This window comes from Aotus nancymaae, unplaced genomic scaffold (assembly GCF_030222135.1).
Source record: "Aotus nancymaae isolate 86718 unplaced genomic scaffold, 86718_ANA_hifiasm-v0.15.2.pri h1tg000025l, whole genome shotgun sequence".
Taxonomy (NCBI): Eukaryota; Metazoa; Chordata; class Mammalia; order Primates; family Aotidae; genus Aotus; species Aotus nancymaae.
The window spans coordinates 24,672,362-24,687,067 of record NW_026988438.1 but is presented as its reverse complement, the minus strand read 5'-3'; the positions used below and the strand labels follow the sequence as shown (position 1 = coordinate 24,687,067).

The 14,706-nt window shown below is 40.1% G+C and overlaps 2 protein-coding genes across 4 annotated transcripts in view; one reads left to right on the top strand and one right to left on the bottom strand.

Annotated features, from left to right (window-relative positions):
- The window catches only part of MATCAP2 (microtubule associated tyrosine carboxypeptidase 2), a 61,840-nt gene extending 55,851 nt beyond the window's left edge, over positions 1 to 5,989 (bottom strand). Inside the window, exon 1 of the mRNA XM_064380455.1 lies at positions 5,882 to 5,989. Coding sequence (XP_064236525.1) covers positions 5,882 to 5,989 — 108 coding nt within the window. The remainder of the gene's footprint in view (positions 1 to 5,881) is intronic.
- ANLN (anillin, actin binding protein) overlaps positions 5,762 to 14,706 on the top strand; it is a 62,617-nt gene continuing 53,672 nt past the window's right edge. For all 3 annotated transcript variants that reach the window (XM_064380452.1, XM_021669348.2, XM_064380451.1), the window contains exons 1-2: positions 5,762 to 5,959; positions 13,196 to 13,349. In XM_064380452.1, the coding sequence (XP_064236522.1) occupies positions 5,942 to 5,959; positions 13,196 to 13,349 (172 nt within the window). In that variant the 5' untranslated portion in view covers positions 5,762 to 5,941. The remainder of the gene's footprint in view (positions 5,960 to 13,195; positions 13,350 to 14,706) is intronic.

Sequence of the window (14,706 nt, the reverse complement as noted above, 5' to 3'; positions counted from 1 at the left end):
CAATTCTCCTGCCTCAGCCTCCTGAGTAGCTGGGATTACAGGCACGCGCCACCGTGCCCAGCTAATTTTTTGTATTAGTAGAGACGGGGTTTCACCATGTTGACCAGGATGGTCTCCATCTCTTGACCTCGTGATCCACCCGCGTCGGCCTCCCAAAGTGTTGGGATTACAGGCGTGAGCCACCGCATCCGGCCTATCTTCTGTTTAAAAGAGCAGCTTTTAGAAAGAGCAAATACTCATTTTCCAGGGCTACCTTTAATCTCTAGTTATTTCTACTTCAGACTCTTGTTTCTATTCTTAAAAATGTAATATGTTGTGGTCTTTATTTACATAACTTGGGAAGTTTTGTGTTTTATTTGAATAAGTAGGGAAGACACTTTTGATGACTTAGGCCAATCCCTTAGCCTCTTTGCATCTCAGTTTTCCCATCTCTAAAATAGGAAAAAGAGTTATTCTTATATTCATTTATTTAACAAGTATTTACTGCACTCATGTGCCAGAAAAAGCTGGGTTACAGCTATAAACAAGTCCCTGCCCTGCCATAGCTTATACTCTAGTAGGAAGGCCTAGATAATAAACATAAATACATAACCAAAATAATGTCAGATAGTGGTAAATGTGATGAAGAAGTCAGAGTAATAGAATGGAAAGTGATTAGTGGGCAGAGATGAGGTGGGTATCTACCTGATCAAAGAAGTCCTCTTTCAGGAAGTAGCACATGCAAGCTTATGCCCAAATAATGAGGATCAGACTTACTACATCTAGAGGAACGGTGTCCAGGCAGTGGAAAGCCCTTGAGGCAGGAAGGAATTTGGCATTTTTTATGACCAGAAAAAAGTCCTGAAGCTGGAGACTAGTGTTAAAAAAAAAGGAAGAGTATTGTGATGTTAGGAGAATGTTAGGTTATTCGGAGAGGCAGGTAGAGTCCAGATCATGCATGGCCTTGTAGGTATGATAAGGATATTATTGGATATCATTTTAATTGTAATGAAAGAGATAGAGCAGCTCCAAACAAGGAATTGGCACTGTAAAATTTACATTTTAAAAATATCCCTCTCTATAAATAAATTACTAAAACTAGTAAGATCAGCAACAACAAAGATACATAGGAATACACTGAACAAACAAAAGTTTACAGATCTTTATGTAAGTATGTTATAGACATTTTAGAAGGCATAATGAACATATACCATGCTCATAAATGGGTAGGATTGGTGTCACAAAGATATAAATTCTCTCCAAATTATGTGATAAATTCAGTGAAATTTGAATTAAAAATGTTAAGAAGATTTTCTTTCTTTCCTTTTCGGAGCTTGAGAATCTGACCCTAAAATTCATGTGGAAGAACAATGAGGCAAAACAAACCAAGTCGAATTGGAATTTGCCCTACCAGATATCAACATTTATAATTGAGATAGTGTGATCTTGGGAGATGAATAGATAGACAGACCAGTAGAACAGAATAAAGCCTGACATAGACCTAAGTGTACATAAAAAGTTGAGGCTGAACATGATGGCTTACCCCTGAAATACCAGCACTTTGGAAGGCCAAGGTGGGAAGATCACTTGAGGCCAGGCATTGGAGACCAGCCTGGGAAACAGTGAGATCCTGTCTGTACAAAAAATTTTTTAAATTAGTGGGGTGTGGTGGCATGCACCTGTTTGTCCCAGTTACTTGGAAGGCTGAAGTGGGAAGATTGCTTGAGGCCAGGAATTTGAGGCTGCAGTGAGCTATGATGGTGCCACTGCACCATCCAGCCTGGGTAACAGAGCAAACCCTATCTCAAAGAAATAAAATAAAGAAAGAACAGTTGGGTAGGCACGGTGGCTCATGCCTGTAATTGCAGCACATTGGGAGGCCTAGGTGGGTGGATCACTTGTGGCCAGGAGTTCAAGACCAGCCTGGCCAACATGACAAAACCCTAATCTCTACTAAAAATACAAAAATTAGCCGAGCGTGGTGGTATATGCCTGTAGTCTCAGCTACTTGGGAGGCTGAGGCGGAAGAATCACTTGAACCTGGGAGGCAGAGGTTGCAGTGAGCTAAGATCACGCCACTGCACTCCAGCCTTGGCAACAGAGTGACACTCTGTCTTGGTGGGGGGAAAAAGTTAATAAATTATAAAAGTGGCATTATAGGTCAATGAGAGAAAGGATGGACAATTTCATAACTGCTGCTGAGACAACTGGTTATTCATACAAACACAAGATCAATACAGATAAAGACCAAAGCATGAAGAGCCATACATTAAAATATTTAGAAGAAAGTGCAGGAGAACATCTTTATTATCTCAGGGTATGGAAGGATGTCTTAAGGCATAAAAAAACACAAACTCTAAAGGAAGATATATATGCTATATGTATGTGTGTGTGTGTGTATATATGTAACTGTTATATATATGTGTGCATGTTATATATATACACACACATATATACACACGTATGTGTGTATATTTGTGTATATGTATATAACATATACATATATAATGTGTATATATCATATATGTATATATAACATATGTGTGTGTATATAACATAAACACATATATAACAGTTACATATATAACTAATGTTTAATATGTAACTAATATATAATTAGTTACATATATAACTAATAACAGCTATATAGTTATATATATAAATAGTTATATGTATGTTACATATACACACACATATATAACATTAGTTACATTAAACACTTCTGTACATCTGAGACATCATAAAGTAAAAAGACAAGCCACAAACCAAAAAACTGGCAAGCCAAAAAAACCAACAAAGTTTATTTTCCTGGAAAATAGTAAACAACCAACAAAACCCCTATGAATCAATAAGAAAAAGGCAAATAATTGCACAGAAAAATGGGCAAAGGATATAAAGTTGAAAATCACAGAAAAGGAAAACTGAAAGTCCAATAAGTATGAAATCATGTTCACCTTCACTAGTGATAAGAGAAAGGCACTCAAACAAGAATGATGAAAATTTAAATGTATCTATATATTGGGGAGAAACTAGAGCAGCAGCCAGGGGCATATACCACTCACTGGAGTATCAATTGTTATGACCATTTTGAAGAGCAGTTTATTTTTAATATCTGATAATAATATTCAAATAAGCTACTAATTCCTAGGTATATTGCTCTAGAGAAAGTTTTGCAAGTGCATGTAAGGGATAGTCATGGCATCATGAGATCTTTGGAATGAAAAACTGGAATTAAGCTAAATATCCATTAACAGGATAATGTGTACATAAATTACAAGTATATTTATACAATAGAATTTAGCAGTGAACATGAATGAAATGCAGCTATAGTTATTAGTGAGGATAAATACCATAAAGATATTATTGGGCTAAAAAAAGTTGCATAAAAACTTATATACTGAAAATAAAATTTATATAAAACACTAGATATTGATATGGATATATATGCAGATGTGATAAAAATATACATATTTCTATGGGAGTGTTAAACATCAAATCAAGATAGTTTGACCCTGGCAGAATGGGAAGATGAATGAGAATAGAGAGGAACACACAGGAGACTTCAATTACATGTGGGATGTTTTATATATTTTTTAAGCTAGGTGGCTGATACATGGTTATATTTTATTATTCACATCTTTGTTGTATTTCATAACTTTTTTTAATTTTTTGGATATTTTTTATATAACACAATTTTTAAAAAATCATTCTAGCTTAGACATTGAAGACTGTACTACCAGGGGTTAAGAATGAAAGGAGGTATGGCAGAAGACAATTGCAGTACCCTAGGAGAGTAGACTTGAATATCTACCATAGTTTCTGGCACATAGTAGGTGTTTCAGTCTTAGAAGCTATTTACTTGTGAAGGTTGCCATTATTGCTATCATCATCATCAAGGTAAAGACCAAAGGCATAGTGGGATCATGAGGAAAGATACACTAAATTTTGTGAGTAGCTATCTTATGCTAGGTGCTTTACCTCTTTCAGTCTTAATTAGAATCCAGTTGAGGTAGTTACAAAGAAATGAAAGCTAATTGAAGTGATAGCCAGAAGGCACAACGGCTACATAAATTTCTAATGACTCATTTTCCAACACTGTTTAAAACACGCATTCACACGCAGACACGCCCCAAATACATACACCTCTTTCCCGTTGCACTTGAAAAAAATTCAAGCATCTTTTTCCCTTTGTTCATAAGTAGCACATTCTGGGTTAAATATTAATAATTCCATATACTACACATTTGGACAGTGCCTTATTACTTATTACAGAATACTTTTGGATCATCTCTCCATTTTTCATCTGCCCCTCCTAACAACTCTGAGCAAATCAGGGCAGATGATTATTCCTGTTATACAGATGAGTAAACTAAAATACAAAGAGGCTAAATCAGAGGTTATTGGCCTGGTGTCTATGAACGTCACAAAATCCTGTTAAATAATTTACTATTAAACTGTCATCTTTCTAGGTAGAGGGTCAGTTTTAATCTATTTTCAAAGGAGTCCGTGACTTCCTCCAAAAGTCAAAAAAAAAAAAAAAAAAAAAATCCCATGGGTTAACCGATTTGGCTAACCTGGAAGAGCCCTGACCCCAAGCAATATTTCCCTTGCCCCTTGCCCTGATTTCGGTTACCTATAATCTATCATACAAAAATTCAAATAAAAATATTAGTAAGTGCTTTTTGTAATGTTGACTGACTGCTAGATGGACATATTATTGAACATATTGAAACCCCTTAGTTGGGAGGAATAGTTATGTTTCATTCAGCTAATGGGCAGTCACTCTTCTCAGATGAACAAATCAAGAACTGTCATTTTTATCTGCACAGACTTGTCATAGAAGAAATGAATCTGATACAGAAATTATGTAACCTATCTTACAATTTGGGGTACTCTACAAAGAATAAGCAGGGGACACAGCTTCAGTTAGGAATGGAAAACGGATCATGAGCTGAGAAGGGGATTTCCATTTCCCTTGGACCAGTTCCTTTAACGTTTTCAAGCGTCCCTTCTCTCAGCTGTAAAAGGAAGGATTGAACTGGATCGAGGGCTTGTCAGAATTCCTCCCGCTCTAACACTACACAGTTGGAGTTTAAAATAAAAAATTGTGCATAAACCCTTCGCAGTCTGTTAATTTCAGCTTTATTTCATTGGCCCAGAGTGTCAGGGGCCCACTGGACTTGCCTTTTCTGAGGGCCAGGCCTGCAGTCCCCCTTTTGGGAACTAGGAGTTGGGTGTGACAGGGAAGAGAAAGCTACTGAAGGCCAACCGGTCAGCAGCACCTGTAACACAAGGGCTCTTAATCCTTTTTTTTCTTTTTTGAGGCTGGATCTCACTCTGCCGCCCAGGCTGGAGTGCAGTAGTGAGATCACAGCTCACTGCAGCCTTGACCTTCTGGGCTCAAGCGATCCTCCAGCTTCAGCCTCCCCAAATGCTGGGATTACAGGGATGCGCCACTATCCCCGGCCTTAATACTTTAGGAATGAAGGAAGGCGGGAACGCCCAAACGCAGTTGGTGCGAAGCAAACGCCTAAAACAGAGAGGAATGTGTGGGTGTTAGGGGCGGAGCAGGGAACCAGAGGCAATTAGAGAGCACGGAGCGCCCAGCTGCCCGCCTCCACCCAGCGGCCAGGGCTGGGAGGGGGCCGGGAAAGAGGTGGGGCCGTCCCTGGGAACCACCAGGCCCAGCGCGGCCACGTGACCGAGCGCAGGGGCGGGGAGAGGGCGCCTCCGCTCCGCCCAGCGCGCATGCTCGCGACTCGGCGCTGAAATTCAAATTTGAACGGCTGCAGAGGCCAAGTCTGACACTGGAAGCCGAGTGGGAGAGGACAGCTGGTTGTGGGAGAGTTCCCCCGCCTCAGACTCCTGTTTTTTTCCAGAGCTACACTGAACCGAGACTCACTTTTCTCTTCCTGAATTTGAACAACCGTTTCCATCGTCTCGTAGTCCGACGCCTGGGGCGATGGATCCGTTTACCGAGGTGAGAGCGTCTGCCGGTGCAACCAGCCATGACCCACCGCTCTGTGCCCCAACCTTCCCTCTGTCAACCTCTAGGAGAACCCCCACCGGGTGCAGGGCCCGTGCGTGCGCATGCGCAGTGTGTGCGGGCGGGGGTCGGCGGAGGTCGGCGGAGGTCGGCGGGGGTCGGCGGGGGTCGGCGGGTGTTAGGATGGGGAAGCCGAGAGGGGGCTGCGGCTGCAGCCTGCCGTGGTTGGAGGGCTTGTCTGCGATTTTGTTCCGGTCCTGCAGATAAAACTCAGGGAGGAGGGCTTTGAGTCTGTCCTAAAAGGCGCTAGTGAGAGCTCTTTCAGCCCCCGTTTCTACCACGTCCCTCTGCAGTCTTGGCCCAGCAAGAGCGAGGCGCGGGCCTGCGGAACGGGTCCTGCTGGAAGCCACTGGAATGTCCTGCAGGGCGGAGTCCGGGGCCGGTGACTCAGTGCGGCCGCCGCCAGGAAAAGCTGTGGGATGTGTGATTTGCGGAGTTGACGCGGCTTGCAGAGGAGCCGTTAATGAAATGACAGCAAAACGTTTAAGTAAGCAGGTGCTAGAGACCACTGCATTCGTTCATAAAAAGTCAGTAGTTCGTTGAAATCCCATTAGCTAACTAGCCAAGAAGTTCATACCCGGGACTGACATTGTAATTGGAAGGAAACAGCGCATGTGTACAGACCAGAACTATCAGCTCACGATTTTGGAGCAAAGAAATAAACCTTTCGGTGTTTATGGGGCATGTCATTACAGTACTTATTTCATCTTTTGTTCCTTTGAGGTAGGATATGGATTACATCGTTATTGTGTCGATTTCTCTAGCTTTAGCTTTTGTGGAGACTGTACGTTGTCACATTCGGGAGCGTCTTGTTGCCCGTTCTCCACTTCCTTTTATTCCAGGATGGTTCCTGTTTCTTGAGGACGTTGTTCAAGTTTCAAACTGTTATTTTTTGAGTGTTGCAAACTGGACCAAAAACTGTTTACACTGATTCGAAAATTTAAATGCTGTGAAGAGTAGTAATTTCGGGGAGATGTAATTATAATTCCATAAGTTATGTGTAAGGTAGTAATTACAGGTTTCAGCAATTAGAGTTTACTTGTATTCAAACATGACAATCTATTTTTCTGTTTAAAATTCTTAATCATCTTGGGGAAAATACATCAATTTTTTCCACCTTCCTTAAAGGTTCTAATAGAAAAATCGAGAGCATATTATTGTATTAGCCTTAAAACAGGGCTGGTCATGCACCCAATATCTTTCACTTACACTGAGGTTGAAAAGGGTTTATTTATTTTATCTAACCTAGAATAGGATTCCTTAAAACATTAGCCGTATGTACCCTCCTAAGTAGCTGACAGGAACAAACATTTTTAAGTTGGCTGAAAATTGCATTTCATTTTACTTAAAAATGTAATTCTGAAGGTAGTAGAAATCTCAACTGAAAGAAACTTTACCTGTTTAGATCGTTTTAAAATGTGCTTAGAAATATGTTTGGTTTATATTATGAAAAGTTAGATCACTTGCAGTTGGAATAAACAGCTTAGACATCTTTTCCTTAATAGGTAATGAGTGAACTGCTTGAATTGATTCCAACTCTTAAGTGCTTAATTATAGCATTCATAATATTTGTATGGTGAACTACTGGTATAGTTGTCTATGAAGGACTGAAGGTCAGTATAAAATGACTTTCTCAACTAGGGTTCCCTCTCAGAACCATGGTACACAGAAAAATTGAGAGACTATTTTATTTTCTCAATTATCCCAAGGATAATTCAATGCCATCCTACAAACATAGAAAATAAGTTAGTCTATTACATTAATGCCAGGGTATTAGGGCTTAATTTTTTTGGTCACTCCAGTTGAGAAAGGTTACAATCATGGTAAACTCTAATTTTCTCAAACAAGACTGTTCTGCATTGGTCTTCCTCCCTGCTGTCGCTAATAATATTCCGGCACTCTTTCTTTCTTTCTTTTTTTTTTTCAGACGGAGTCTTGCTCTGTCGCCCATGCTGGAGTGCAGTGGCTTGATCTCAGCTCACTGCACCCCCCTTCCCGGTTCAAGCAATTCTCCCTGCCTCAGCCTCCTGAGTAGCTGGGATTACAGGTGCCCGCCACCAGGCCTGGCTAATTTTTGTATTTTTAGTAGAGACAGGGTTTTGCCATGTTGGCCAGGCTGGTCTCGAACTCTTGACCTTAGGTGATCCGTGTTCTGGCACTCTTTCTGTTTCTGCTTCATCTGCCTGGCAAACTCTGATTTGACCTCCATTTGTCCAATTTTGATCTCCCTTTAGAAGAGAGAGATCACTTTTCATGGTGCTCATCAAACTTGTATTTACCTGATGAATGCCTTTACCTGTTGAACATATTTCCTGCCAGAATATGAGCTTCATGAAGGCAGGGACTATTCTTTTCTATTCTGAGATATTTTCTCTAACATCAAGCGTTCCAATTACATTTTGCTGAATTAACATAGAAGAGAACTATTAGGTGCCAGTTAGTTTACAAGCAATTAAACACAACAGTAAGAGAACATTTTAGTTTGTTCTTTTTTTATTGAAGATTTCAAAAAACAAAATAATAGAATAATAACCCTTTATGCGTCTATCACACAGCTTTTGCAGTTATTAACATGTGGCCATACTATTTCACTATATCCCCCTTTCACCCATCCCACTGAATTATTTTGAAGCAAAACCTAGGCATCATATAATTTCATAAATACTTCAGTATTTATCACTAAATGTTAATAACTTTATTTTAAAAACAATTTTTTTGAAATGGAGTCTCGCTCTGTTGCCCAGGCTGGAGTGTAGTGGGACAATCTTGTCTCACTGCAACCTCCGCCTCCCGTGTTCAAGTGATTCTCCTGCATCAGCCTCCCGAGTAGCTAGGATTACAGGCGTGCGCCACCACACCTGACTAATGCTAATGGCTTTTCTAAAAAAACAAATATGATGCCATTATCACACCTAAAAAATTAAAAATTCCCTTAATATCAAATATTTTGTCAATGTTCGGACTTCCCCCGGTGTTTCACATTTTAGCTGTTTGTTTAAATCCGGATATAGACAGGGTCCACTGGGGAATGTCTTTAATATTCCTTATGGATCACTCAGAAATGAAAAATGAATCCATCTCTTACTGATTCATGAACTAACAAGCAGGCCAGACATCTACTATGATCAGCTGACAGCATTAAAAAAGTTTTGTTGGCTGGGTGTGGTGGCTCACGCCTGTAATCCCAGCACTTTGGGAGGCTGAGACGGGCATATCACCTGAGATCAGGAGTTCGAAACTAGCCTGGCCAACATTGTGAAACCTCGTCTCTGCTAAAAATACAAAAATTAGCCAGGCATGGTGGTGGGCATCTGTAATCCCAGCTACTTGTGAGGCTGAAGCAAGAGAATCGCTTGAACCTAAAAGGTGGAGGTTACAGTGAGCCAAGATTGTGCCACCGCACTCCTGCCTGGGTGACAGAGTGAGACTCTGTCTCAAAAAAAAAAAAACTAAGATCTTAAGACTGACAAAACAGGCTCTGTAGCAATAAGATACCAAAATCCAACCCGACTGTAGTATAGCATCACATGACAGAGAGCAGGCCTTGTATTTTACTCCAAAATACATTTCTTTGACATATTTTGAAATATGTCAAAGCTGTCTCTTGTGGAGGAAATCTACGTTCTGTAGAGAATCCCCTTCCCTTTCCAGGTCTTTTCCTGATCCAAGAGAGAATTAACTAAGAGTCAGGCATCTTTCTAGGTCTGATAGGAGACATTTACCATCTATTCTCTCTGAAGCCTGCTATCTTGTTCTCTTCATCCCTTATCTTAACCCAGAAACATCTTTCTGTTGATCCCAGGTCTTTAGATATGTTAACCCTTTCAACCAATTGCTAATCAGAAAATCCTCGAATCCCCCTATGAAAGCCCTTTCTTCCAGTTGTCTCACATTCTCTGACCGAACCTAGGTATACCTTACATATATTGATTGATGTCTGTCTGTGACTTCTGTCCCCATAAAATGTGTAAAACCAAGCTGTAACCCAACTACCTTGAGCACATGTTCTCAGGACCTCCTGGGGCGGTGTCATGGGCCTTGGTCAATCTTAATTTGGCTCAGAATAAACTTTAAATATTTTAGAGTTTTCATCAACAAAACCATAAACTCACTGCTCATAAGATCAGAGTTTGAAACTCTGCTCACAGGTGATAGTCATCCCAGTCCAAGAATACTGCAAAGAAACCCAGAATGAGGTGTAGCAAGCCAGAACTTTCTTTATAAAAACCTTAAAAGAGAAAAAGCTGTAATTAAAATACTTAGCAGAAACATCTTTTATTTTAGACACTTTAAATCCTTTTATGTCTGCAGGCTGCATATAAATAAGTAAACAAATAAGCATGCCACTACCATTTTTAGTGGAGTTTCTCTTATTTTCCAGAATTAAATGAAAGTCTCTGGGCAAGAGCTGCTAGAGCATATTGAAAATAATAAGTTAATTTATATTGAGTCTACTCTGTTTAAGAAGGTAAGGAAATTAGTAATAGCTCCTAGAAAAATTTGTCAGAAATGACTTTGGGATGTATGTGGCAAAAGTTGTTCAGGGGCTATAAGCTTCAGTTATCTGAGAAGCATTCATGTGGGGTATCTTACTTCTTGAATATGTTATTTTTTTTATGCTTACACTGTTTGAGAAAGGTGTGTTTTTTTTAAGGAATATGCCTTGTATTTAAAAGAGTGTTAAAATTCCTGACACTGTTAAAAGGAAGGGCAGAGCTACTTACATTTATTGAACTATTGAGTTTATATATTTCAGATACACAATTTCTTTTAAATTAATAATCTTTGGTGTTTATAGCTTTACTTCACAGATTAGGAAACATTTTTGCTTATGTATTTAATATTTTTTAAATCTGGGGGTTTTTGAATCTAAGCAATAGAACATTCATGTATGTTTGAATGACAAAACCACATTCTTTTGTTGTGACCTACTGCTCACGGTAACTGAAACTGTACTGATTCACAATGTTCTAACTGACCAGAATGGAATGTGGGCATGTCCATGAATGAATATAATTAGGCTAGTGTTACATCTGGGAAGTGATAGATATAGCAATTGAAAAATCACAAATTTATTAATTTAGAAAGGAGACCTTCCTTCCTTCCTTCCTCTCTTTCTTTATTTCTTCCTTCTTCCTCTTTCTTTCTTCTCCTAATTAACTGGGACTACAGGTGTGCGCCACCACATCCAACTAATTTTTGTATTTTTAGTAGAGACAGGGTTTCACCATGTTGGCCAAGCTGGTCTCGAATTCCTAGCTTCAAGTGATCCACCTGCCTTGCCTCCCAAAGTGCTGGGATTACAGGCATGAGCCACTGTGCCCAGCAGAGACTTATTTACAAAGGGTTACAACCTACAGTGTGGCCGTCGTGACAGATTGGGCACCATATTTAATAGCTTTGGGCAGAGACTGGAAATGGGCACTTTAGAGAGGAGAAGGTGGAACAGGGTTTTATGGCTAAAGAGTTGGCCAAGTATTCATATTCAACAGGTTATAGGCAGAGCCATGAGTATTTATAAAAGGGGTCCTGATGGGTGGGTACTGAACAAACATGCAGTTACATGTGTCCCATGTTCACTTTGGGATGGAGATTTAACATGTAAATACATTACAGTTGGGCTCTATATGTCAGAAGGTGAGGTGGGGACATGAAGGCACTCAAGTGAGTAGCCTCTGTAAACTGGCCGGAACCAGCTCATGGTTGGTGGTCTTCTTATTGAGAGAGTTATTGAAATCAAACTCTTGTCTAATTAAACCTGTAGTTGTAGCTTATGGAACAGGAGGGTTAGTCAGTGTCTGATGGAGAGTGAGCTGCAATTGTTTTAATGTTTATTGCTTATCTTGAGGTCAGTGCTCATGCAGCTACTAGAGTAAAAGAAAAGCCTTCTGGCAGTTAGAAGATAGTTTATTTTTTAAGTGTAGGGAGTTTGTGACTTAACCCTTGCTTGGCATGGCCTTAGGTCCTATTTATTGTTTATTTGTTTAGAGACAGGGTCTCACTCTGTTACCCAGACTGGAGTGCAGTAGCAATCACAGCTCACCACAACCTTGAACTCCTGGGCTCAAGTAATCCTCCGCCTCAGGCACCCCACCCCTCAGGTAGCTGGGACTACAGGTGTGCCCCACCATGCCTGGCTAACTTTTGTATGTTTTGCAGAGACAGGGTCTTGCTTTGTTTCCTAACTTTTCTTGTTTCTAAAGGCCATATGCATTTCTTGGCTCGTCCCATTCCTCCATCTTCAAAGCCACTAATCACATTACTCTGACCTCTGCTTCCATGGTCATATTTTCTCTGACTCTGATCTTCCTGCCTCTCTGTTTTCCGCTGTAAGGACCTTTGTGATTATGTTGGGCCTGACCAGATAATCCAGGATTATCTCTGTCTAAAGATTCAATATCTTTTGCCCTGTAAGGCAACATCTTCACAGGTTTAGGGTATCAGGACAAAAAAATCTGTGAGAGACCATTATTTTTGCCTACCATAGTGGCTTAAAACAATACTCTTTTTCTCATGATTCAGTGAGTCAGCAATTTGTATTGTGCTCAGCCAGGCTGTTCTTCTGTTTTTCTCTCCAGCTGTCATGCAGGAATCTTCAGTGATTTGGCAGATTATCTGGAGCTGGATGGTCTAAGATGGCCCTTATTCACCTGTCTGGTGGTTGATACTGACCATCAGCTGGGCCATGTGTCTCTAGTGGACTTAACCTGGGCATGTTCACTTAGTGGCAGAGAGAGAGACCTCAAACTATAAAATCTCTTGATGCCTGGAAGTCTCACAGTATCACTCTTGCCATATTTTATTGGTCAAAGCAGATTTACGAGCCCAGATTCAAGGGTGAAGAAATAGATTGTGTCTTTTGATGAAAACAGAAAGAATTTGTGGCCATTAAAAATCTTATATAGCTAACTTTACACATTTTATTCCCCCTGTAATGTTCCTATAATAATTATGACATTGGGGTGCTCATTTAGTGAATCTTGATGTAATTGCTTAATATTTACTTTTGATATATGTTTAACTGTCATCCTATATGGCAACTGGTGATTTTAGAAGATGTTGCAATTTTGTGAACATTTGATTAAATTTGTGTTTTTTGTTTGTTTTTATTTGCTCCTTGCTACTTATGCATAAACTTGTGTTTTAACACTGATGTATTTATGTATGTAGAAACTGCTGGAGCGAACCCGTGCCAGGCGAGAGAATCTTCAGAGAAAAATGGCTGAGAGGCCCATAGCAGCTCCGAGGTCTATGGCTCATACTAAGCGAGCCAGAGAGCCGCTTTCAGAAGCAAGTAATCAGCAGCCCCTCTCTGGTGGTGAAGGTAAAAGACTTTGGGGAAAAATAACATTTGCTTTTTTTTTTTTTTTTAAAGGAGACAAGCCCCAAACATTTCATTAGCATATAGAAAAACCAAGCTCTTTGGGAAACAAATATAACAGCCTCTGGGGGAAATAACAGCCTTCTATTCTATTTCAGGGTTGTTGTATTAGGTCTAGAACCTATTGGGTTGGAATAGCGTTTCTTCTAACAAATATTTTAAATGAATTGATTGAACTTTTTTTCTTCAATCTGAAGTCATCCTTAAAAACTCAAGGGAAGAAAAATAGAGGAGTAGGGTAACATTTATACTTACCGTAGCACGGAGTTGTTGTTGCTGTTGTTGTGGCCATTAAAAATCTCATATAGCTAACTTTACACATTTTATTCCCCCGTAATGTTCCTATAATAATTATGACATTGGGGTGCTCATTTAGTGAATCTTGATGTAATTGCTTAATATTTCACTTTTGAAATATTAAGACAGAGTCTTGCATTATCACCAGGCTAGAGGGCAGTGGCGCGATCTTGACTCATTGTAACCTCCGCCTACTGGGTTCAAGGGATTCTCGTGCCTCAGCCTCCCAAGTAGCTGGGATTGATTACAGGCACGTGCCACCACACCCAGCTAATTTTTTTATTTTTAGTAGAGACAGGATTTCACCATGTTGGTCAGGATGGCCTTGACCTCCTGACCTCATGATCTGCCCACCTTGGCCTCCCAAAGTGCTGAGATTATAGGTGTGAGCCACTGCCTCTGGCCAGGCGGAGTCTTTTATCCCAGGGGCAACAGAACAGCTGACCACTGAGTTCGGATGGTGTCTCTGGTACCAGAAAGGCAACAGAAGGCACACTGCCCATGCTTTACATTTAATGAGCCTTTTTCATCCTCTGTTTGCTGAACTAGCTCTCTAAAGTTTAGATCGTTAATCTCCAGAAGTGGTGGAATTAAACAAAAACAGGCACACACACACAAACAAGAACACGAACTCACCTGTAGTCTTACTCTTTCCTAAATCCTGGCATTCCCAACCAGCATCAGCCAGTCACCTTAGTCTTTTCCTGGAGTGTGGAATAGTCTGGAGATAATAATCTTCCTTAGTACAACTGTAAAATACGTACATATAGAAAAAAAATATTACAGAGGGCAAAACCAATGTTAAAAAAAAAAAGCAGAGAAGAGTACATGGGGCTAGCTCAGTTATTTTGGAAGCTAACCATAAAACAAGAATTAGTTTTCATACATTTATCCATTTTGAAGGGAGAGTGAAGGAAATACATCACATATTATATGGTATTCAGCCAGGAAAATAGGGGCCTGGCCCTAGTCTTAGCCCTAGAGCTTCTGTTTTCACTGTGAG